The sequence below is a fragment of the Arachis stenosperma genome, chromosome 3, assembly GCF_014773155.1.
Source record: "Arachis stenosperma cultivar V10309 chromosome 3, arast.V10309.gnm1.PFL2, whole genome shotgun sequence".
Classification (NCBI taxonomy): Eukaryota; Viridiplantae; Streptophyta; class Magnoliopsida; order Fabales; family Fabaceae; genus Arachis; species Arachis stenosperma.
The window spans coordinates 6,040,094-6,066,457 of NC_080379.1; the positions used below are offsets into that span (position 1 = coordinate 6,040,094).

At 36.6% G+C, this 26,364-nt stretch overlaps 2 protein-coding genes across 2 annotated transcripts; both read right to left on the reverse strand.

Moving 5' to 3' along the window:
• Window positions 1-6,337: 6,337 nt before the first annotated feature.
• LOC130965305 (protein EARLY-RESPONSIVE TO DEHYDRATION 7, chloroplastic-like) lies at window positions 6,338-7,982 on the reverse strand. The gene is made up of 4 exons (XM_057890058.1): window positions 7,247-7,982; window positions 6,982-7,148; window positions 6,815-6,899; window positions 6,338-6,730 (listed from the first exon to the last, which is right to left on the reverse strand). The coding sequence occupies exons 1-4, from the start codon at window positions 7,954-7,956 to the stop codon at window positions 6,547-6,549; spliced, it is 1,146 nt and encodes a 381-aa protein (XP_057746041.1). The 5' UTR covers window positions 7,957-7,982; the 3' UTR covers window positions 6,338-6,546.
• Window positions 7,983-9,949: 1,967 nt separating this feature from the next.
• On the reverse strand, window positions 9,950-12,724 carry LOC130968430 (subtilisin-like protease SBT1.6). Its single transcript, XM_057893694.1, has one exon. The coding sequence runs from the start codon at window positions 12,666-12,668 to the stop codon at window positions 10,329-10,331; it is 2,340 nt and encodes a 779-aa protein (XP_057749677.1). The 5' UTR covers window positions 12,669-12,724; the 3' UTR covers window positions 9,950-10,328.
• Window positions 12,725-26,364: the final 13,640 nt, after the last annotated feature.

Genomic DNA, 26,364 nt, shown 5'->3' on the forward strand with positions numbered 1-26,364 from the left:
GCTATTTAGATCCCGAGTTATGTGCTTGATCTCGGTTTCCGCAAAGTGCCCAAGGTGTTCCAAGGTTTTTTCCAAGTATTTCTTCATATTGGGGTCCTTTGCCTGATATTCCCCACTTATTTGGGAAGTCACCACTTGTGAGTCGCTATAGATTGTCACCTTTGTGGCGCCAACTTCTTCTGCTAGCTTTAATCCTGCAATCAAGGCTTCATATTCTGCCTGATTGTTTGAAGCTGGAAATTCAAATTTTAAGGAGACCTCTAACTGGGTTCCTTTTCCATCTACCAATATTATGCCTGCGCCGCTCCCCGTTTTGTTGGAGGACCCGTCTACATAGAGTTCCCATGTAGTTGGTTTTTCCTCTTGTTCACCTGCGTATTCTGCGATGAAGTCGGCGAGGCACTGGGCTTTAATTGCAGTCCGAGCTTCGTATCTCAAATCGAACTCGGAGAGCTCTATCGCCCATTGAACCATTCTCCCTGCAACATCCGTCTTTTGAAGGATTTGCTTCATGGGCTGGTTCGTACGGACTCTTATCGTGTGAGCCTGGAAGTAAGGTCTTAGCCTTCTTGAGGCTATTACTAAGGAGTAAGCAAACTTCTCTAGTTTGTGGTACCTTAGTTCAGGACCTTGTAGAACCTTGCTGGTAAAATAGACCGGGTGTTGCCCGACCTCGTCTTCTCTGATCAGGGCTGATGAGACAGCCCTGTTTGCGACGGATAAGTATAGGACGAGGTCTTTTCCCGGTGCTGGTCGGGTTAAGATGGGGGGTTGGCTCAAGAATTTTTTGAATTCTTGGAACGCCTCCTCACATTCCGGAGTCCATTCAAACTGGCATCCCTTCCTTAATAGGGAGAATAATGGAAGGGATTTTAGTGCTGATCCTGCCAAAAACCTGGAGAGGGCTGCAAGTCGGCCGTTGAGCTGTTGAACCTCTCTCAAACAAGTCGGACTTTTCATTTCTAGGATGGCTCTGCACTTGTCGGGATTGGCCTCAATCCCTCTTTGTGTTAGCATGAACCCTAGAAATTTTCCTGCTTCTACTGCGAAGGCGCATTTTGCGGGATTTAGTCTCATCCCATGCAACCTTATAGTGTCGAAGACTTGTGAGAGGTCGGTTAAGAGGTCGACTTCTTGCTTGGTTTTTACTAACATGTCGTCGACGTATACCTCCATTAGGCTCCCTAAATGGGAGGAAAACATTTTGTTCATCAGCCTTTGGTACGTGGCTCCTGCATTCTTTAGTCCGAATGGCATGACCACGTAGCAATAGTTGGCTTTTGGTGTGATGAACGATGTTTTCTCCTGGTCGGGTTCATGCATCGGGATTTGGTTATATCCCGAGTAGGCGTCCATGAATGATAGGTATTGATACCCTGAGCTGGAGTCCACCAGGGTGTCAATACTCGGTAGAGGATAGGGGTCCTTAGGACACGCCTTATTCAAGTCGGTATAGTCGACGCACATTCTCCATTTACCATTTTGTTTTTTGACTAGCACTACATTGGCTAGCCATGTTGGGTATTTGACCTCTCTGATAAAGCCGGCTTCCAGGAGCGCCTGTACTTGCTCTTCTACTATTGAGGCCCTCTCTGGGCCGAGCTTGCGTCTTCTTTGTTGTACAGGTCGGGACCCTGGGTAAACCGATAGCCTATGGGACATGTCGGAAGCCTTCCAGGCGAAGAGGTCGGAATTAGCTCTTAGGAGTTCACCCAACCCTTGTTTCAGGGTTTCCCCTAGGTTGGCTCCTATGTAAGTGTTTTTTCCTTCCTCCTCACCGACTTGTATCTCCTCGGTTTTTCCTCCCGGCTGGGGTCGCAGCTCTTCTCTGGTCCTGGCACCACCTAATTCTATGGTGTGGACTTCTTTGCCCTTCCCTCTCAGATTTAGGCTTTCGTTATAGCACTTCCTCGCCAATTTCTGATCTCCTCTCACCGTTGCTATTCCTCCTGGAGTCGGGAATTTCATGCAGAGGTGAGGAGTTGATACCACCGCTCCGAGTCGATTAAGGGTAGTTCTGCCAATTAAGGCATTGTAGGCTGACCCTTCATCGATGACTATAAAGTCTATGCTCAGAGTCCTTGATTTTTCCCCTTTTCCAAAGGTAGTGTGAAGGGGTAGAAATCCCAGTGGCTTTATTGGCGTGTCCCCTAACCCATATAGAGTGTCAGGGTAAGCTCTCAACTCTTTTTCATCTAACCCTAGTTTGTCGAAGGCGGGCTTGAAAAGGATGTCCGCCGAACTTCCTTGGTCTACTAGGGTTCTGTGGAGGTGGGCGTTGGCTAGGATCATAGTTATCACCACGGGATCATCGTGCCCGGGGATTATTCCTTGCCCATCCTCTTTTGTGAATGATATAGTGGGGAGGTCGGGTGTCTCATCCCCGACCTGATAGACTCTCTTCAGATGTCTTTTGCGAGAAGATTTGGTGACTCCACCTCCCGCAAATCCTCCTGAGATCATGTGGATGTGTCTCTCAGGGGTTTGTGGTGGAGGATCTCTCCTGTCCATATCATCTCGCTTTCGCTTTCCATGGGTGTCCGACCTCTCCATGAGATATCTGTCAAGCCGACCTTCTCTAGCCAGCTTTTCTATCACATTTTTGAGGTCGTAACAGTCGTTGGTGGAGTGACCATTTATGGTACTCGCAATACTCGCTGCGACTTCCCCCTTTTTTGTTTTTAATAGGTCTTGGGGGTGGCAGCCTTTCAGTGTTGCAGATCTCTCTGTATACATCCACTATAGAAGTCTTTAGAGGAGTATAAGAGTGATACTTTCTGGGCCTTTCGAGACCGGGTTCTTCTTTCTTCCTGACTTCCCTTTCCCTTTCCCTAGAGGAGGAGGTAGGTCCAGGTCGTGAACCCAGGTCTCTTAATTTGGCATTCTCTTCCATGTTGATGTACTTTTCGGCCCTTTCTTGTACATCACTTAGAGAAACGGGGTGCCTTTTAGATATGGACTGTGAGAAGGGGCCTTCTCTAAGTCCGTTGACTAACCCCATTATTACTGCCTCTGTGGGCAGGTCTTGGATCTCTAAACATGCCTTATTGAACCTTTCCATGTAGGCTCGTAGAGACTCTCCGACCTCCTGTTTTACTCCCAGGAGGCTCGGTGCATGTTTTACTTTATCCTTCTGAATTGAGAACCTCATCAAAAATTTCCTGGAGAGGTCTTCAAAACTAGTAATGGATCTCGGGGGGAGGCTATCGAACCACTTCATCGCTGCTTTCGATAAAGTGGTCGGGAAAGCCTTGCATCTCGTAGCGTCGGAGGCATCAGCTAGATACATCCGGCTTTTGAAGTTGCTAAGATGATGCTTTGGATCCGTAGTCCCATCGTAGAGGTCCATATCAGGGCTTTTGAAGTTCCTTGGAACTTTTGCCCTCATTATGTCCTCGCTGAAAGGATCCTCTCCGCCCGGGAGTTGATCTTCTCCTTCATCGCGGGAGTTCTTGAGGGAGGATTCTAGCTGCAAGAGTTTTCTTTCTAACTCTTTTCGCCGTTCCATCTCTTCTTTAAGGTACCTTTCGGTTTCCTTTTGCCTCTCCCGCTCTTGTTCCAATTGCTCTAGGCGGCTATGGACCAATCCCATTAGTTCAGTTACGTGGGATGGTCCACCCTTTTCTGATTCGCGACCATCTGAGGAATTTACCTTCGGATTTTTCATTCCTGAGGTACCTTCTCTATGCTGGTCGTTATCTTCCTGGTGCTGGGCCAGGTCTTCATTGTTATTGCCCGCGTTCAGATTCTCTTCTTCGGAATCTGTTTCCGCACGGACTTCTTCATGGAATCTATCCGCCATCGAGGGATGATCTCTCGGGTCCCCGGCAACGGCGCCAATGTTACGGTAGGTAACCGGAGATTAGCCCAATGAATGGCGTTAGGCGGCCCAAGTGTATAATAGAGGAGGACTCCAGGTAGGTCCGCAACTCGGGAGGCTCCGTCCGACTTGTGCTCGCGTGTGAATGGGGGGTGGTACCTGCAAAGACACTCCGATGCCTAAGTTAGCAAGAGTGTGAGCAGGTCTTAGAGAGTATTGGACTTAGGAATACCTGAGGTGTGTCAGTGTACTTATAGTGGTGAGCCAATAACCACCGTTGGAGTAGTGCCGTATCTTTAGGATAATAACCGTCCCATTATCTTAGGGAGGTTAAGATATGGCTTTATGAAGTGGTTAGAGAGATTTCAGGGGCGGTTACCCATTTGAATAAGTATTTATCTGCCAGCTAATCTCACAACCGACTTCTTCGTACCAAGTCGGGGTTGACACCGACCTCTTGAATGGAGGTGGGTGCTTTGTTAGGCTTAATCTATTGGATCAGGCCTTTCGATTGGACCTGGACCCTTAACATTGGGCCAGGGTATGAACACTTTTATTTATAATAGTCAAGTACATAAGGATTATTGTTAAAAATGGCCATGTTGATGGTGGTAGCTATTGATATTAATAATTGAGTAATTTACATAAACAAATTAAATAGAGAATAATATTACATTAATGTCTTAAAACGAAAAAAATTATATATGCATATCTGTTTTTTACATGAATTCTATGTAAACTGAAGCTATTAAGCTCGATTTATACTAATTTTATATAAATTGAATCTAATTACTACATGTGTAAATTATAGATTATTGAATTTTTTTAAATTAAAAATAACAGATAATTATACAATATAAAATGATCAACTATATTTATATAATATATAATTTGATAAATAATTGAAATACTATATTAATTAAATTATCATTTAATTTGTAAAATTTAAGTTTGTCATTGAAATAATAAGTTCTATACTTAATTTCACAAAGTAAATAAGAATTAAATTGATATAATATTTTCTTTAATTCTTATACTATTTTGGAGGGATTTTATTTTATATTAATGTTTTTAACATAAAAAATTTCTGGTAATGATTTTTTAGATATTAATGAGTCAAAGGATAATTTTTAATAATTTTTTAGAAATCAATTATCATTTCATTTTAAATTCACAAGTTTATAACAATATAAATTTTCTAAAATTTTAACTAAAACACAAAAAATTGTATATTTATTCTTATTCATTTTAATTTTTTTATATTTTATTTAAATACAAATGAGTGTATTTTTTTATTGATATTTATATTTTAAATTAAAAAATGTCAATAATCTATACAAATAGTAAATCGAATAAATTATATTTGATTTTTATATATATGCTGCAGAAATATTTAATCGAAGAGTTGATTCGATTTATCATGTGCTTTTATTATAGTGTAATGGATTCGATTTATATTGAGAATGTGTAAATCAAGTTTAATTATTTTTATTTGCATAGATTTATTTTAAAACATGTAAGCTAATTCATTGTAGGACATTGGTATAATTTTGATCCCCAAATAATTTGTATGAGTTACCTGAATTTTGTTAATAATATAATCTTACTTTTATAAAAAAAAAATTAAAAAATTACTAGATAATGAAATATTTTTAATAGCCAAATTCAACCGAATCTTGTTATACATGACTATAGCTATACTTACGTGGCTTCCTCCTCCACCTTCTCCCTCTTGTTGGTGCATATCAGGTATCAGTGTATTGCTCTCTGTCTCTATCATACATTATATCAACTTTGATCCATTTTTGTTTGTTCATTCAATAAACTTGAAGAACATACGTGCAGGTATTTTGCCAACCTTTATTGCATTTGTTGAGAAATGGTGTGCAAGAAAATGGGCGAAGGATGGTTTTGCGACCATAGAATATAAAATTGCTCTTCCTTGCATACCAACTGAACTTGTTCCGCTTAGTTGGAGGACAGTTGTTTTTGTATTTTCAACAACCATCATAGACATGCTCATGCCTTTCTTCAACGATGTAGTTGGAATACTTGGAGCATTTGGTTTCTGGCCCTTAACGGTTTACTTTCCAATAGACATGTACATTTCAAAGAGGAAGATTCCTAGATGGAGCAATCGATGGCTTGGACTTCAGTTACTCGGTTTCACTTGAGTTGTTGTTTCAGTTGTAGCTGCTGTAGGTTTAATGGATGGGGTAGTTTTGGATCTCGAGACTATATAAGCCATTTAAAACTAGTTATTAATCATGTTCAATCATGTGCTTGTAACCTGCTTAGTACTCAAAACAACAGCAGGTGATGATGATGATAAAAGAAAACTATAAATATACCAAGAAATTGTTATTATCTCATGTTATATGTGAGCTATTATCACTTTTTATTTTTGAAGTTACCATGAATAATCTTGTATAAATGTGTTGATGTGTAACCTTTTTTGGCCATTTTGTTCATCTCATCTACTACCTTTCTTTTTCCCCTTCATTATTAGATTTTAACTTCTGCTACAAGACATTATGGATCACAATAAATGAAATGAAAACAATTCATTTTACAGAACATCTATCTATATATCATTCAATACTAAAATCCTAGACACGTTGAAAAATATTGGAGAGATGAATTGAACATTAAACAAACAAACTGGAATAGCAAAACAACTATGAATCCCTTTACTACGCTAGATATCAAAATTTTGCAGCATTTAACTACTGGTTTGCTTTGAGTTGAGCAGAATTTGCTTTGGCAGCAGCTTTGGCTAGTGTAGTAGGCTTCATGACACTCTTTGGATTGAGTGCTTTCCTAATCTTGAATACAGTCCATGCTGTCCCCATTGCATGCCCTGCTGCACCAAGCCCTTCATTTGTCACCTTCCCTGCTTCCTCTCCATATCTACAAGATACACTCAAAGTCAATTTTACTACAACATCATAGGACATTTAACTAACACACACTTGGTTGGAGAACGGAACTTACTTATGGGAAACAAGTTCTGTGGTGACAACAGATGAAGTAGACATTACATTCCTTCCAGCTACTTCCACAGCATCACACACCTTATCTGCAATCACACAAACACAACATTTCAAAACCCAACTCATATAATGATAATCAAAGATGTGTAAAGTCATTAAGTAACTCACTGAATCCATCCATAGTAGCAAGAACAATTTCCCCTGGCAGAAAGCTAAAGAATTTTTTCCCTGCTTTAGAATTCACTACAGAACTTGTGAAGAACCCAGACACCTTCACCACCCCAGAAAGGATACCGGTGGCCACCTTCTCTGACATCTTTGTCAACCTCTTAACCCTGTCCATATGCAAATAAATATTGATAAAACTGAAAACATAACACAGAATTTAATAGAATAGAATAGAATAGTTTAATTTCTTGGAAGGAAGAGAAACCTTTTCAGGCTCTCCATTGCTCGAGGACTAATCTGAGATTGGGAAGAAGCAGGTTGCATCCTCCTCTTGAAGAAGTCATTGCCGGACTTCAACCTCTCGACAGTAACATCCCCACACCAAAGAATCCCCCTCACAACCTGCCCTGAACCAGCGGCTATCCACCGAGCGAACCGGCTACTGTAGTCCTCCACGTTGGGTGCCAACGTGGTCCAGTAAGCTGCAGAGCTCTCCTCCACTAACTCCCTCTTCTCGCCGGAAACCTTCATCTCCTCCGGCGAGGTCTCCCTCGGCACCACCACCTCCCATCCTTGCACGCTCTCTACCTTCTCCACTGAAAGAATACTATACCTTTCCAGAACCTCATCGAGTTCCTTCAGCACACCCTCTTGACCCTTTGAAGCCACGGTCAAACCATAGCTCAACACATCGTAATCTTCCTCTCCTCCTTTCTGATTATTATTGGGAACGCGAAGCGTGAAGAAGTAGTGGGACTCGTCGAGTTTTACAGCGGAAACATCCTTCGTCAACGGCCACCGGACTTGTTCGCCGATTCCAGCGATAACGGCAACGCCGTTTTCACCTTCGTATATGGTGGTTATGGTGAGGTCTCCGGAAGCGAGTTCGACGCTGGAGTCATTCTCTATGAGGTGGAGGAAGACGCCGGGAACTGTAACAAGAACATGCTCGAATGGTTGCTGTGACGAAGACATGGTTGTGAACTTGTGATTGGAGTATAATCAATGCGATGATGAAGACGGTAAGTTAAGAAAGCGTTCTTATATAGCGTAGCATTGATGGATAAACCGACATGTTGAGAAAGGGACACGTGGCAAATAGCGCGGTGGAGCAGGCGTGTTACAACCGTGGAGGTGGAGATGTCTGCCATGTGTGACGGTTACATTGGCAGTTACTTACCCACAAAGAAACAAGGAAAGAAACACACAATTCCCGCGTCTTTCAAATATGGGCCCAACAAAGCATACATTTTTTATATTGGGCTTTTGACAAAAATTGGCCCAACTAGTAAACTTACTTCTAGTTTTGTTCATAGATAGAACAAATTCAAGACAAAAAAAAGAATTGAACAAGGGATTGAGGGAGGGACCACAAAAAAGGCTGAGAAAAGGGGAGAACGTATCAGATGTGTGGTGGTTTTCTCTGACGATCAGTGGACATGGTTGTCAACATATGCAGATTCTCTATAGCTTACAAAACAAGACCTGTTATATTCGTTGGAGCAATACAGAATCAGAGTAAATAAATGCCAAGAGCAAAATGGAAGCCTTGTAACTACCAATCGCATCAAAGGGAAGGACCAATCTATATAACGTTTTTCTACTACATGCTCCCTAAATTATTATAGTCGTGAATCATGATGAACATAACAAGAAATGAAAAATACTACTACTTCTAGTACAATTAATTAATAATGTATGATATAATGAATCTCCCATGACGCCAAGTATCAGATTTCCTTTGCTTTTAGTAGCTAATAAGATTTATGTTATGGACCCAACGTCTGCCATGTATGAAGCAACAATAATGGATTAAGAAATTAGGGTAGTTATTGTAATTCGTTAAAAAACTATATCCAGTAAGAAAAATGAATGAATAAAGGTTGTTTTTCCCAACTACTTCAACCTCATTTCCGTTAACAGTGTGGGTGACCCAAAAGAAAATGGAATAAATAATTCAGAGTTAACGGTAACTTCATTTATATAATGATCCCTGATGACTTATTGTAATCGCGTACTTGTGCTGCTCAGTGCACAAACCCAAAAACTTTTACCAAGAATATTTATTTAACAATTAGGATAAGAGTTGAGATACCATGTGAACCGGTAAAAAGACGGAGAGAACAGAAACAACAACAGGACAAGATAAGATGAAGATTCTAAACAACTCTGGTTACTTCAATATGGAATTATTTATTGTGATAAAATTAGGAATATATTGGGAATTGAGGGGAAGCTAGCAAATCCCAAATGGCATCGTAATTTAGGTTTGTTGTTCTTATATTCCTAGAGTATAAATAAAACATTGATAAATTCGTAGTGATGACTAATGGTTTATATTCCTAGAGTATGAATAAATCAATGATTCCTTCACGATATTATTTAGAACAACTTAAATTTGACATTTAAACCACTAGTGCTTATGCAGTTATGCACTCGTGTTTCCTTCAGCTATCATCATCTACTAATAGAATTGAAGAAAAGGAAACGACTGAATGGGGGCCATCAAACTTAAAAAGCTAGAAAATATGGTAAGTACTAATTAAATATGATATTGAAGTCTTGAAGGTGTTCGCGTATTACTCTCTGTATAAAGGAATTATCGTTCTTTCACTCTTTCCTAACTCACAAGTCAAAACAGCTTTCAACTTCTACTGCGTACGTATGACATAAGATGTCCAAAATTCAGTAAATAAATAAATAAATAAAATTGAATATTTGAAAAAAAAATGCACTTTAGATGGGAACTTTAATAAAGTATAAACAACCAATTAACACTAGCCAGCTTGTTAATGTTAATCCCTATCGAGTCGAGTCTTGTATTGTTCCCCATTCAAACTTGAAGTCAGTTAGGTCTACAGGGTTTGGGGGACATCCTTTGATGTTAAAGTCTATTTTAGAAATAATATTTCTAGATAATTTAGCAAGAATTAGAAACTACACACTGAGATTAATTAAAACTATAATAACAGCAGAAGCAAGATGACTCGTGCTCTATTGAGACACAATTAAAATTCATGCCACAATTTTCTTTTTTTTTTTCGGTATAAATAGACATCTACATGCCTACAAATACATTATAGAGCTATAGCAAACCCGAAACATTATCTTATAAAAAAAATAAAAAAGGAGTGAAACAACAGAACTACACTTTCTCCGTAGTTGTAATCGTTTTAACAAAGGGGTTACACACATCCCTAATTAAAATAATAATAAAAAAGAAAAAAAAGCTTAAGAAATAAGAGGAATCTCTATTGTGTCTATTGGTGGGAACAGGAACAAGAACAAGTTACGGAAGTGACACTCCCGAGTGAGCATCGATCAAAGCGACAATGACCGAAAGCGCTTTATAACGGTTCTATTTGAGTAAGGACGATGGGGCTCCGAACCACGTGCTTTCCATCCGTCCACGAAAGCGACCCGAATAACGCCCCGGAAGGACCCATTTTCAGATTTCGAGTATCCCCCGTCACCGTCACCACATAGCTCCGCTTCTTCACTGATTCAGTGAACACCAACCGCGATGGCCTCACCGACACCGTCACACCCGTCGCCGGCGCCTGCACCCTTACGGTGTAAACCGAGTTAGCAGGTCCAACGTTCGTCACAGTCCTAATAAACATCTTCGTCGACGATCCCCTCGAAGACGCCGGGAACATTGCCACGAGCGAAGGATAGTTTAGATTTTCCGGTAATGGCTTCCTCGCCGGGCAATTCGCCGGTGATCGAGTAATCACTTGAATCACCTTTGGACCATAACCAATCGCACATAGGAAATCAACATAATCATTGTTGGTGATATCGTAAACCAAGCCAGGATCCATTGCAAGACCTAAATTCAAATGTCCAGCACCGAAATCGTAGGGCGTGGAAGCGTTTCCGGTGGCTTCATCGATCATAGGCTGGTTTCTGTTGTCAAGTATGGTGGCGGTGGTCATCATGGCGGATCTTATAGCGGCGGGACTCCAATCAGGATGCGCTGATTTCAGCAACGCGGCGGCGCCACTCACGTGAGGAGCAGCCATTGAAGTTCCAGAAAGGATGTTGAATTCGGTTCTCCTCGAATCTGAATCGAGACCTGTAGGTCCAACAGCATCGGTCCAAGCCGCGAGGATGTTGACACCAGGAGCAATCAAATCTGGTTTGAGAATCTCAGGGTTCAAGCCGTTAGGTCCTCTTGCAGAGAACGATGCCAGAACCGGTGCCGGTTTGATTCCGAGGATCGTTCCTTTGAATTCGAGAGTTGCAGTAGGATTTGCGGTAGATGAGATGTAGGATTTGATTATGTCGCCTTCATCTGCGCCCACGGCGCACGTCGGAATTAGGTGAGCGTCGCCGACGAGGCCCTCACCGTTGGAGATTCCGTTTGCCAGGATCATTCCAACTCCACCGGCTTTCTTCACCACCAAACCCTTGGCAACCCTAGGGCTACTTCCCCGATCGCAAACCACGATTTTGCCTCTCACTAGTCTCGGATCCAGTGAATTCTCCATGCAGAGTGAATCAGATAGAACACCAGATTTCCCAGGGTACACTAATTGGTACATTTTCCCCCTCAATGGAGCTCCGGCATATAGCGATACTCCGGACAGTGTCTTTCCGTTTCCGAGAATCACCTCGGAGGGGAAATCGCGATCGATTGTGCCAGCTCCCACCGTCGTCAGCCACGGAGCAAGGTTCGTCACTGACATTCCACTAGGTCCGTCGTTACCGGCGGATGAGGACACAAAAACTCCCCTGGAAACGGCGCCGTATGAACCAATTGCAATTGGATCAAGGTAGTAAGGGGAGGCAATACCGTCACCGCCGCCGATGGAAATAGAAATCACATCAACGCCATCGTTGACGGCGGCATCGAAGGCGGCAAGGATATCAGAATCAAAGCAACCAGCATTTTTCCAGCAAACCTTGTAAACCGCCAATCGCGCTTTCGGAGCCACGCCTTTCGCGATTCCTGAAGCGTAACCGGACATGTTAGCCTGGAAAGCGTATCTACCAGCGGCGGTGGAAGCTGTGTGAGTTCCGTGGCCATCAGCGTCGCGAGGTGAACGGAATTCGATTGTTTCGTTGATTGGATTCAACGGACCAGAACTAGCACCAGCTTCGTGTCCTTTGGAGAAGTACCTTGCTCCGATGAGCTTCTTGTTGCAGCTTCTGGGCGAGAATCTCGCTCCCCTTTCACAGACACCTTTCCATCGGCTAGGGATGGGACCAAGGTTCAAGTCGGAGAAGCTCCGTCGCTCCGGCCATACACCGGTATCAAATACTCCGATGATGACGTCGGAGCCATAATCGGACTCTGACCAGAGGCCACGCTGGTTGCGGAGGCCAAGGAACTGCGGGGAGCGAGTGGTGTGGAGTTGGCGGCGGCGGTCCTCGAAAACAGCGAGAACCGAGGGGTGCTGGCTTATGGATGCAACCTGGTCGTCCGTGAGGACCGCAGAGAAGCCATGGAAAACGGTGTCGTATACATGGAGGATGCGGTGTTGGTCGGTGAACTCTGAAGTGTACCAGTGATAGTGTGTAGGGAAAATGGAGGGCTTGGATTGAGAATCAACACGGAAGATGAAGGTCTTCTTGGAAGGTTGATCTGAAGCGTAAGCAAAAAGGGTTTGTGAGAGTAAAATTGCAAGAATTACGGTGAAAAGAAGTGGTGGTGGTGTGGATTTCCACACAAGCTTTCCCATTGTTTCAGTAAGTACAGAGAAGCAGTGGGGGAAGTGAGTGAGAGCGAGTGTGGACTGAGAAGAAGGCTGTGTTATAATGTCCACTCAGAGTGGGACACCCCTTTCTTTTCTTTTCTTTTTTATTTTTTAAATTCACTAAAAAGTACTAAGTGAAATAATAATTGCTGGTTGTTTCTATTAACTTGATTAATTAATTAATATGGCTACGTGTCAATCGTGTATCTCTGTGGATATTGGATCCTCTGCATAGGAGCTTCATTTGTCGTCACTCAAGTCTAATGAGTCAGCTAAATTATCCGTTGAACATTGTTTTCTGACGAAAAAAGGAAATAAATTGGGCAACGTAATAGTACAAAACTTACTCGTATCCGTATTCGTACTACCTTTATAAATTTCGTTTAGATTTCATAGTTATTACCTTATTGATATGATTAAGAACTTTTAATAAGGCTATGTGCAATTAAATTCTCTAAGTAATGGTAATGATAGAAACATAATATTTAAATTTATTTTATATAATATAATATAAAATTAATTAGTAAATTTCAATTTAGGGTTGTTGGTAGTAAATCTACCTTATTAGATTCGATTTACCTAGTATGTTGAGTGTACTAAAGTAAATTGAATGAAGTGGGTTTGATTTACGGAAAAAAATACTATAAAAAAATCGACCATAGTAAATTCGATTTATCATTTATAAACAACCATATTAAATCGAATTAATTAGGTTTAGACTATACGTTCAACTTATATAAATACCAACAACATGTTGAATCCGTATTAGAGTGACACTCAACATGACTATGGAGGATAGCTTTCTAGTTCATGTGCACTACAAAGGCACGATTGAGATAAAAACACAATCAAAAATAAAGTATGCTGATAAAAATTCGTTGAGAGTCTTTCTTAGACCTTCCATGGGTCTGGTTGATTTTTATAATACCGTACTACAAAAATTGGGTCCGCATGAAATGAAACGAATTGATAAGTTATATTAACAAATACCGATTTCTGTTGTTCGAGATGGGGTAAATTACGACTCATTTGTGATAGGCAATGACAAAAATTTGTAAGTTTTATTTCATTGTCATCGCCAATTTTCGAAAGTGAGAATCCCTGAACTATTGGCAAAGCTTGTGGATGTGGTCTCTAATTCAGGAGGATCGAACCGGAATCATCAATTAGTACCTTTGACAGCAGCCTCCAGTTCAACCCCTGTTGTTGTATCTTCATCTGTACCTGTAATTATATCTACGGGAGATATGGTGGCATCTCCATCTTTTACAGCTGAACTACACCGTGACGAGATTGCAGAACAAGGTGCTAACATGAATACCCCTGTTAAGATTTCGATTTTTGGGGCGGTTGGAGAAATAGAGGCGGTGGAAGATGTCCTAAGGGATGACAATGATGTAGAGCCTGCCACAATTGCTTATGACAGCGATGATGATATAGGGAGGAGTATTCTTGTTGGGCCTGGTTGAGCATAGAACTCTGAAACTCAGTAGGGGCCACACTTTTCGACTCTAGGTTTTGATGCGATGAGACCAGAGGGGTTACCGGATGTACAGTCTGATTTTGGCGCGAGAGATTCACAGGACACCGCAGGTCTAGCTGAGTTCCAAGTCGGTCAGCAATTTCAGAATAAAGAGGAAGTCGTCTTATGTGTGAAGACTTATAGCGTCTGTCGTGGGATTGAGTATAAAGTGATGGAATCGAACCATTATAAGTATTCCAGCAAGTGCAAGCAGTTCGGAAATAGTTGCAGATGGTTGATTCGGATTACGCTGCGGTGGCAGAAGGGCATCTAGTGGAAGGTCAGACGATATAATAGACCTCATACATTTTTTGTCACCTCGATCTCTAGTGATCACAAAAAACTTGACTATCATGTGATATCTGCTTATACCCTTCCTATGATCAGAGTTTATGCATCCGTGTCCATCAAAATTCTACAAAATGCAACGAAGACACATTTTGAGTTCAGACCTACATACAAAAATGTATGATTGGCTAAGCAGAAGGTCTTTAACTAAAGCATAGGAATTATATTAAATCTAAAAAGTTAAACTAATTTGCATCATTTTCTTATTTGTACTGTCTATTTAACCTAAGAAACCTATTTAAACTCCTGAAAAACTACTAATTTAGTTAATCACTACTCTAACTAAGTATTGTTAATCAGTAAACAACTAATCTAACTACCATTTGTAGTTTAATCACAATAGTACATATAACAAAATTCTAAGCCACTTAACATCACAAACTATTATTGATATTCAATTTCAGAAACTAACTTCTTCGTCGATCGAACCAGCAATGTGGACGATACTGTCTAACCAATAGATATGGTTGGGATCGTCTTCAATTTTCACAGTTTCAATCCTAGAGTTTTTTGGCGCAAATGTTCTCTGCATTTGATTTTTTGGATTCGAATTCCTTATATAAGCATAGAAGTACTAACCACTAGCTTCCATTCGATTTACTAGTGATGAATTTGAATCCAATCAATTCAAATTACTAGGGCCAAAAACTATGATTTTAATTCGAAGCTAATGATTTCAATTTACAATGGATGAAGTTCAAAATAGTAGTTGATTCGATTTATAGAAATTTCTAATAATTTAAATTTAATTAATTCGATTTATTACTACAATGTCTAAATCAATTTTAATATATTTGATTTACATAAAAGTGTGTATTAGGATATACACATAACGTTTTTTACTTTAGAAAATTCATATAATTTTGTTCACCAATTAATTTGTTTAAGTGATTTGTCCTTAAAATTATATTATTATTTTAAAAATAATTAATAAATATTAAATAAAATAAATTTAAACTAATATTTTATTGTTAATCAAATATTATTAATAAAATAAAAAGTGAATGGAAAAATATCAGTATAAGTACAGTGATGCTGCAATACAAAACAAGACTTAACACTTCGAATGCCGGCATGAATACGACGTTGGCTGAGGCTTTCCAGTGTCCCCAATCCCATTCTCATTAGGTTTGGATCAACCCCGGCCCGTTAAATGTCAGCACTGTGATTCTTCCATATCTAGATAAGATCGTCGTGATAACAAAAAGAAAAACTAAGACAACGATATTGTACAGTTATATGGGCCAGAATTTGGATGGAAATTAATGCCATGTATTGGTCCTTAAAATCACAAGATTTGTGCTAATTATACTATACTAGCTATTAGATCAATTCCATGCTTTATTAGATCGCGTAGCATCAAGATGATGTTGCATGTTCCTCTCTTTAGTCTTTATTTACTTTTTCTTCTGTGGAAAAAGAAACACATTAACAACAGAATGATGTTTGCTCACATTTAATAATGATGTTTATTATGGCTAGGAAAGAAAACCCAAAATCATGTCAGAAAATCATGTGGAACACAATGAACCGTGTGGGAGCAAAATACAACCAATAACCCTGGCCCATCACATACATCCTATTCTATCCCCACATTGTCATACTTTATCCATCTTTCAATTCTTTAGGATATTGAATAATTAATGACAAGAAGATTAATATTGCTTCTAAACCACTTACTTAGATCTCATCAACAAGATTAATTAGTTGCTCTAAGATTTTAACAATTTCCTTTTCATTCAGGCTCAGGTGGCTATGTACGTAGAGTTCCATTCTACATGCAAGGAGATTATACGTGTCATCATGGATGCGGCATGAGTTATCTTCTGCCCATTGAAGATAGTTCATGCACTTTTCTCCACATGCATGCCAATTTGGAGCCTTAACTACGATAACATTTTACCCATTCATATGAGAATAAGGTTCGTCATCAATTTTAAATTCTCTAATCCAATGAGTAGCGAATTACTCTTACTATGTATACATTATTTGTTTCAATCCGCTTAATTATCCAGTCATTAGTGAAATCTTATTAATTATTATGATTATTAAATTCTATTTCACAAAATTGAATCTATCATTTTATTAAAATACCAACAAATCAAGTAGGAGTGTGCAGGATTTTTAATTTTAACCAAAAACTTCGGAAGAGATTAATACGAACGAAGACAGTTTTCTCTTTCCGATACCACATGCAATGTGGGGGTGAAAACAGAGGATCAGAAAGGTTGGAACTTCTGCACGCAACAAAGCCAAAAGAATTAAAATTTCAAAACTAAAATCTGACCTTTTTTTTTAATAGATTTAGTTTTGTCCCAATTTTTATTATATAATAAATAGGGAAAGTCTATGGTAATTAACACAACCGACAGATGTATCATTCTCTCTGTTCTTTTTTTGTGTCAACCGACAGACACATTATGAAAGCTGAATATTCGGTCACTTAATTTGATCTTCTTTTCCAAATGTTTGCCACATGATTTTTTTAGCATTTATAAAGAAAAATAAAGAAACAGCCTGATAGAGAAATCCAATTAGAATGAAAAGCAAGTGAAAAAGAAAGATTTAATAAAAGATAACAGTAAATACTAGTACCAAACTAAGCAAAGTTAAATTGCAGTACTTCTATCATCATCACAGACTTAAGCCAATTTTTTCCGAACTAATAATTGAACACATCAATTATATAAAAATGTGAAAAATTTACTCTCTTGCGGTCAAGCTGTGTAACAAACACACGAAGAATGTTCCGACTTCCGAGTATCATTTGCTTGTCTGCAATTAAAAATTAAAGATAAAAAATAAAAATATTTTAGTTTTGGTAATTTATTTTTAAAAATAAAAAATTAAAAAATTCTTTAAATTTGTATAGCTGATTGATAAAGGAGTAAAAATAGAAAATATAAAAGTACGTAATTAAAAGGGTGCATAGAAACAATTGAAAGATATTTTGTGATATTTCACTATGCATTTGTCCCAATTTGACTAGTAGGATAAAGCAGAGATAAACTAGTGTAGTCTATTATTCTATATTTGATGGTTGATACGAGTGAGTAGATCCTCATCATTAGAGATCTAACAGCAGTGGCTGATTGCTTCAAAAAAAAACTTGTGAGGCATGCACTAAACAAAAAAAAAGAATTTAATTTTGGTGATATATTCTAAAAAAATTAACAAAATTCTTTAAATTTGCATAACTGGTTGATGAGAAGGTATAAATATAAAATGTGAAAGTTAGAAGCATGTGGTTGAAATGTTGCGTAGAAATAATTAGAAGAGATTTTGTGATATTCGACTATGTATACTTGACTAGCAGTAAGAAAAAACAGAAGTATTAAAAAAAAAAAAGTAGAGGTAGACTAGTGTTGCCCATCATACTGTATCTGACGGTTGAAACGCACTTTGCAGAGAAACTTGTGGGGTGTGCACTAAAGTTAAAAATTAATTTTTTTAAAATTTTGGTGATTTATTCTAAAAAAAATTCTTGAGAAAATTATTTAAATTTGCATAACTTGTTAATGCAAGAGTAAAAATAGAAAATGTGAAAGTTAAAAGCATGTAGTTGAAAGGGTGCATAGAAACAATTGGAAGAGGTTTTGTGATATTCGACTATGTATTTGTCCCTTCTTGACTAGCATCAGAAAAAAAACAGAGGTATAAAGAGAAAGCAGAGGTAAACTAATGCTGCAGATTATTCTGTATCTGAAGGTTGATACGAGTGAGTGCACCATTATCATTGGAGATCAACGGTGCTGATTATTTTGCAGAGAAACTTGTGGAGTTTGCACTAAAAATAAAAAATATATATTTTAATTTTGGTGACTTGTACTTAAAGAAAAAAATTCTTGAAACAATTATTTAGATTTTCATAGCTGGTTGATGAGGAAGTAAAAAATAAAAAATGAGAAAGTTAGAAGCGCATGGTTGAAAGGGCGCGTAGAAACAATTGGAAGAAGTTTTGTAATATTCGACTATTCATTTGTCTCTACAGGACTAGCAGCAGAAAAACTATATCTGATGGTTGATAAAGTGAGTGGGCCATCATCATCGAAGATCAACAGTGGTTAATTGTTTTGCAAAAAAACTTGTGGAGTGTGCACTAAAGATAAAAAAATAAAAATATTTTAATTTTTGGTGATTTATTCTAAAAAAAAAAAGAACTCTTGAAAAAATTCTTTAGGTTTCTATAACTAGTAGATGAGGGGTAAAAATAGAAAATGTGAAAATTAGAAGTGCGTGATTGGAAGGGCGCTAAAAACAACTGGAAGAGAATTTGTTATATTTGACTATGCATTTGTTCTTACTTGACTAGCAGCCAGAAAAAAAATAGAAGACTAGCGTTGCCCAATCTATATTTGATGATTGATACGAGTGAGTGGACCATCATCATTGGAGATCAACGATGGTGGCTGATGGTTTTACAAAGAAACTTGTGGGACGTGCACTAAAAATAAAAAATAAAAATATTTTAATTTAGTGATTTATCCTAAAAGAAAAAATTCTTTAGATTCGTAGAGCTGGTTGGTGAGGGGTAAAAATAGAAAATGTGAATGTTAGAACCGTGGTTGAAAGGATGCGTAGAAACAATTAGAAGAGGTTTTGTGATATTCGACTATGTGTTTGTCCCTACTTGACTTGCAGCAGAAAAAAAGTAGAGGTAGACTAGTGTTGCTCATTAACCTACATCTGACGGTTGATACGAGTGAGTGGGCCATCATCATTGAAAATCAACGGTGCCTGATTGCTTTCCAGAGAAATTTGTGAGGCACGCACTAAAGATAAAAAAATAAAAATATTTTAATTTTGGTGATTTATTCTTAAGGAAAAAAATTATTGAATTTTTTTTTTAAATTTGTGTACCTGGTTGATGAGGGGGTAAGAAAAAAAATGTGAAAGTTAGGAGTGCGTGGTTGAAAGCCGCGTAAAAATAATTGGAAGAGGCTTTGTAATATTTGACTATGCATTTGTCCCTACTTGACTAGCAACAGAAAAAATGCAGAAGTGTAAAAAAAAGACAAAGATAGAATAGTGCTGACGATTATCTTGTATCTGACGTTTGATACGAATGAGTGGGTCATCATCATCGGAGATCATGGGTGGTTGATTGCTTTGCAGAAAAACTTGTGGGGCTTGCGCTAAAGATAAAAAATAAAAATATTTTAAATTTAGGTGATTTATTCTTAAAGAAAACAAATTCTTGAAAAAATTCTTTAGATTTGCATAGCTGGTTGATGACGGGGTATAAATAGAAAATATGAAAGTTAGAAACATGTGATTTAAATGGAGCGTAGAAACAATTGGAAGAGGTTTTTTGATATTCGACTATGCATTTGACCCTACTTGACTAGCAGTAGGAAAAAAGCATAGGTATTAGAAGAAACAAAGTAGAGGAAGGCTAGTGTTGTCCATTATACTGTATTTGACGATTGATACAAGTGAGTGGGTTATCATCATTGGAGATTAATAATAGTTGATTGCTTTATAAAAAAATTTGTAGGGGTGCACTAAAGATAAAAAACAAAAATATTTTAATTTTGGTAATTAATTTTTTCCTTAAATTCTTTAGATTTGTATAGCAAAAAATAGAAAATGTGAAAGTTAGAAGCGCATGGTTGAAAGGGCGCGTAAAAACAATTGGAAGAGACTTTGTGATATTCGACAATACTTTTGACCTTACTTGACTTACAACAGAAAAAAAACAGAGGTATCAGAAAAAAAGTAGAGGTAGCCTAATGTTGTCGATTATCCTGTATCTGACAGTTGATACGAGTGAGTGGGCTATTATAATTGGAGATCAACAGTGGCTGATTGTTTTGCATAGAAACTTGTGGAGCTTGCACTAAAGATAAAAAAATATTTTAATTTTAGTGATTTATTCTTTAAAAAAATTTGAAAAAATTCTTTAGATTTGCACAGCTCATTGATGAGGGGTAAAAACAGAAAATGTGAAAGTTAGAAGCGAATAATTGAAAGGGCGCGTAGAAACAATTAAAAGAGGCTTTGTGATATTCGAATATGTATTTATCCCTACTTGACTAGTAGGAAAAAAAGCAGAGGTAAGCCAGTGTTAGTCATTAACTTATATCTGACGATTGATACGAGTGAATGGGCCATCATCATTGGAGATTAATGGTGGCCGATTGCTTTACAGAGAAATTTGTGGGACATGCACTAAAGATAAAAAAATAAAAGTTTTAGTTTTAGTGATTTATTCTTAAATAAAAAAAATTTTGAAAAAATTCTTTAGATTTGCATAGCTGGTTGATGAAGGATTAAAAACAGAAAATATGAAAATTAGAAGCGCATGGTTAAAAGGGCGCGTAGAAACAATTGGAAGAGATTTTGTGATATTCAACTATACATTTGCCCCTACTTGATTAGCAGTGGGAAAAAAACAGATGTAGGCTAGTCTTGTTGATTAATCTATATCTGACAGTTGATACGAGTGAGTGGGTCATTATCATTGGAGATCAATAGTGGCTGATTGTTTTGTAAAAAAATTTGGAGGGCGTGCACTAAAGATAAAAAATAAAAATATTTTAATTTTTGATGACTTAGTCTTAAAAAAAATTCTTTAGATTCGCATAGCTAGTTGATGAAGGGGTAAGAACAGAAAATGTGAAAGTTAGAAGCGCGTGGATGAAAGGACGCGTAGAAATAATTGGAAGAGATTTTGTGATATTTGATTATGCATTTGTCCCTACTTGACTAACAGTCAGACAAAAGCAGAGGTAGGCTAGTGTTTCCATTAACATATATATGACGGTTGATACGAGTGAGTGGACCATTATCGTTGGAGATCAACGGTGGCTGATTGCTTTGTAGAGAAATTTATGGGGCATGTACTAAAGATAAAAAAATAAAAATATTTTAATTTTGTTGATTTATTATAAAAGAAAAAAGTTCTTGAAAAATTTATATATATTCATATAGCTAGTTGATGATAGGGTAAAAATAGAAAATGTTAAAGTTAGAAGCGTGGTTGAAAGAATGCGTAGAAATAATTGAAAGAAATGTTGTGATATTCGACTATGCATTTGTCCCTACTTGACTAGTAGCAGGAAAAAAGCAGAGGTAGGCTAGTGTTGCTCATTAACCTACATTTGATGGTTGATACGAGTGAGTGGGTCATCATCATTGAAGATCGACGGTGGCTGATTGCTTTGCATAAAAATTTGTGGGGCGTATACTAAAAATAAAAATAAAAATAAAAAAATTTTATTTTTGGTGATTTATTCTTAAGAAAAAAAATTCTTGAAAAATTCTTTAGATTTGCATAGCTGGTTGATGAGGGGGTAAAAACCGAAAATGTGAAAGTTAGAAGTGTGTGCTTGAAAGAGCGCGTAAAAATAATTGGAAGAGACTTTGTGATATTCGACTATGCATTTGCCCCTTACTTGACCAATAGCAGAGAAAACACAGAAGTATCAGAAAAAAGCAAAGGTAGGCTAGTGTTGTCGATTATCTTGTATCTGACAGTTGATATGGTGAGTGGATCATAATCATTGGAGATAATCGGTGGCTGATTGCTTTGCAGAGAAACTAGTGAGGCTTACACTGAAGATAAAAAATAAAAATAATTTAATTTTGGTGATTTATTCTTAAAAAAAATTGTTGAAAAAATTATTTAGATTTGCATAACTGAATGATGAGGGGATAAAAATAGAAAATGTAAAAGTTAGAAGCGCATGATTTTAAAGGCACGTAGAAACAATTGGAAGAGGTTTTGTGATATTCAACTATGTATTTGCTCCTACTTGTCTAGCAGCAGAAAAAAAGCAGATGTAGCTAGTATTACCATTAACCTATATTTGACTGTTGATACGAATGAGTGAATCATCATTATTGGAGATCAGCAATGGCTGATTGCTTTGCAAAGAAACTTGTGGTGTGTGCACTAAAGATAAAAAATAAAAAATTTAAGTTTTAGTGATTTATTCTAAAAGAAAAAAATTATTGAAGAAAAATATTCTTGAAAATATTCTTTAGATTTGCATGGTTGGTTGATGAAGGGATAAAAATAGAAAATGCGAAAGTTAGAAGCGCGTGGTTGAAAGGACGCGTAGAAACAATTAGAAGAGGGTTTGTGATATTCGACTATACATTTGCTTCTACTTAACTAGCAGCCAGAAAAAAGCAGAGATAGGCTAGTGTTGTCCATTAACCTATATCTGACGATTGATACGAGTGAGTGGACCATTATCGTCGAAGATCAACGGTGGCTTATTGTTTTGTAGAGAAATTTGTGCCGTGTACTAAAGATAAAAAATAAAAATATTTTTATTTTGGTAATTTATTCTAAAAAAAAAATTAAAAAATTCTCTAGATTTACATAGCTAGATAATAAAGGGGTAAAAATAAAAAATGTAAAAGTTAGAAGTGCGTGGTTAAAATGGCGCATAGAAATTATTAGAAGAAGTTTTGTGATATTCTACTATGTATTTGTCTCTATTTGATTAGTAGAGAGAAAAAAACAGAGATATAAGGTAAAAAATAAAAATAGGTTAGTGTTTGGCTCATTTTTTTTTTTGTTATGGAACAAATATTGGTGTTGTTCAATGAAATGGACATATGGACAAAATTTTTCTTGTTATGGTGTCACGCTTAAAACGTAACTTACGTTTTACTTTTTGCTCATTTTTTTTGTTCAGGAAACAAAACAAACGCAGCCCGTGTTTTATTATTTAGAAGGTTTTCAAAATTTTTTATTTTATTTTATTTCAAACACAGCCTGCGTTTAGTGATGAGCAGTATTTTAATTTTTTTGAAACAATAAAACGCAGTTTGCATTCTATTTTTTTGTTAGATTTTTTTTGGAATATGCAAAACGCAGGTTACGTTTTATGAACTGTCAGAATTTTTTTTTGAAAGCTAAAATCGCAAGTTGCGTTTTGTTTAAAAACTATATTTTAATCAAGAGTTCTGCCTCTAAATACGAAGCAAGACTCTTATTCAACTTGTCTCACTCTACTTCTACTCATTTTATTCTTCTTTCTTGCACATATATCGTAGTTCTTACTTTTTTTTGGCAGTTAGGTATGTCAAAAAAGTTGGATTAGGTGAGGTTGAAGTTATGAAAAATATTACAAATTTGTGAGTGTATTATAACGGTGAGATTATACCAAACACACATGAAGGAGTGACGTTTGTTTGTGAATGTCTGTTGTCATTTGTTATTCCATGTACCATGAGTTTTGTGGAATTGCAAAATGTTCTTTGTAATAACATTGAAAGCCACATTTCGAAAAGGGTGAGTAACATTTTATACAACAACAACAACAACAACAACAACAACAACAACAACAACAACAACAACAATAATAATAATAATAATAACAATAATAATTAAATAAATGAATAATTATACAAATTTATTATTATGGCTAACAATAATAACAATGTCACTAACAATAGTAATAATAATAATAATAACAACAACAATAATAATAATATTTATCTATTAATCATAAAATTAAAAAAAATTTATCCAATGAGAATGATCCAAGCAAGTCTAGTAAAATTATGCACCATATTTTTTCTTCTTCTTTCGGTTGAACCTAAACTCATTCTCGGTCTTCTTCTTCCTCCACAACAGCATAATGTTTTAACTCCTAACTCTCCCTTTTAGTATTCACCACAATATTCACTTATTCTCTCTTTCATTCTCACAGCACAATATCTCACTCTTTCTCAACACATGTCTGCGTTTTAGCTTTAAAAAGACCGGTTTCACCTCCTATTGTCAACATGTATCACGCATGTAAAGCTGGAGGCTACCAAACGCAACTTGCGACTTGCTTTTATGCTGGCCAAACGCAACTTGCGTTTTGTGAATTCCAAATTGATCAAAAACCGTTTCTGTCTGCATGCAGAGAGCCACAGGATACATTTCGTTTTTTGGACTCTCTTTTCTGTCAAATACAGGTTAATTTTTTTGGATATTGGATAAAAATTGGTGTAATCCTTTAATATTGGAAATTACAAAATTATGGGGGCTATAGAATTCGCAGAGTGCGAATTGTTAGATTAATGTTTTTTTAATTTATAAAGACAATACACAGACTGCGTATTGTATTATTTTAATATTAAATTACAATACGCAGACTGCGTATTGTATTATTTTAATATTAAATTACAATACACAGTCTGCGTATTGTAAATACACAGTCTGCGTATTGTCAGTACAATACGTGTTCTGCGTATTGTGCTTGCACAGAGCAGCGCCCCATAATACTGTAAAACTCTATTTTTTACAACATTAACGTAAAACTCTCTCCACTCTCTCATATTAAAATAAAAAATCCTCAAATACAACCTGCATTTTGTAGTAGGTGGCAAAATTTTATATTTCGTCTCAAATAAAACGTTACCTGTGTTTTATAGGTAACTAATGTACGAATATTTATAGACAACACATTATGCATTGATAATTATCACTGTTATTTGATTCATAACTAAATTAATTTTTATTAGTGTTTGTTTATTATTTTGTATTTGACGACGGTTAATATAAGTGAGTGGATTATTATAATTGAAAATTAATGATAGCTGATATTTTTGCCAAAAAAAAATTGTGAAATGCAAACTACATGTAATGATTTCAGTCATTTACAGTCTTTAAAGTGACTGTTCATGCTCCTCTTCTATGTCTTATGGATCTACTTAAATTAACATGTTTCTTCTTCTTTTTTATTAATTAAAATTTTATTTATTTTGTTTATATAGTAAATAAAATATGTTTATATTTATCTTTTTTTATACTATAGATGAAATATTCTCTAAAATACGTATGTCGATAATATTTATTTATTTATCAAAAAATTCATTATTTTAATCATTTTATGATAAAAGTAATTCAGTATCTCCCTTTTTCTGTTAGCTGGAAAGTAAATATTGTCACAGGTTGGTGCAAAGATGCCGAGTCAACTAGGAATAGAACTATATTAAAAGAGAAGAGAAATATCTGAAAAAATTCTGAATTCTGAAGCATTAATGTGATTGACAATTGACAAACGAGACATTATTTCAAGCCATTCATGTGCGCAATCATAGCAGAGATAAATGGAACCCTCCAACACAATAATCATACCACTTTATTATCAAATATTTATATTTTATACACATAAATAAACTGTTCTAGTGTCAATAATTTTTTTTGTCCCAAAAAAATAACATAAAAATGTGTTGATTACTATTTTGAACTAGGTTGTGGATGATCTTTAAGAAAGGGGTGTTTAGATTCTTCTTTTGACCCATATTTTTCAAACAGATCTTGTTATTTATAACCTACCCCTTTTTAAAGTTCCTTAACTAGAAATCAATTCATGTGGCTTTATTACTTGTTGACTAGATTATACTACACCATAGTATTATCTACTATTATTTTTAAAATTGGTTGGTACAAGTGAACTGTCTCCCTGAATAGATTTTACATACAAGATTATGAATTTACACATTCTCTTTTATTTTAAAGAGAACTTACCTAATGATCATTTTCAACATAAACTTGCATAGACAGTTCTTTACATAATTTTTTTTCTGATTAAAAGGGGGCTAAGCGCCCAATATATGATGATATACTCTATAATAAATGCTTTTTTTTTTGGTGTACTATAATAAATGCTTTTTGGTAAAGAAGAGAGTATCGTAATATCATAACTATCATCATGTTGTTATTTGTACCTTTTGTCCGCAAGGACCCAACCCTTGTCAATTATGGGTCCTTCGTTTGGGCCAAAGTTTAATTGCAGGTTCGCGACCAGTGGGCCTAGTGATCCCTGTTGGAGTTGATAAATTGGATCATTTATTCTG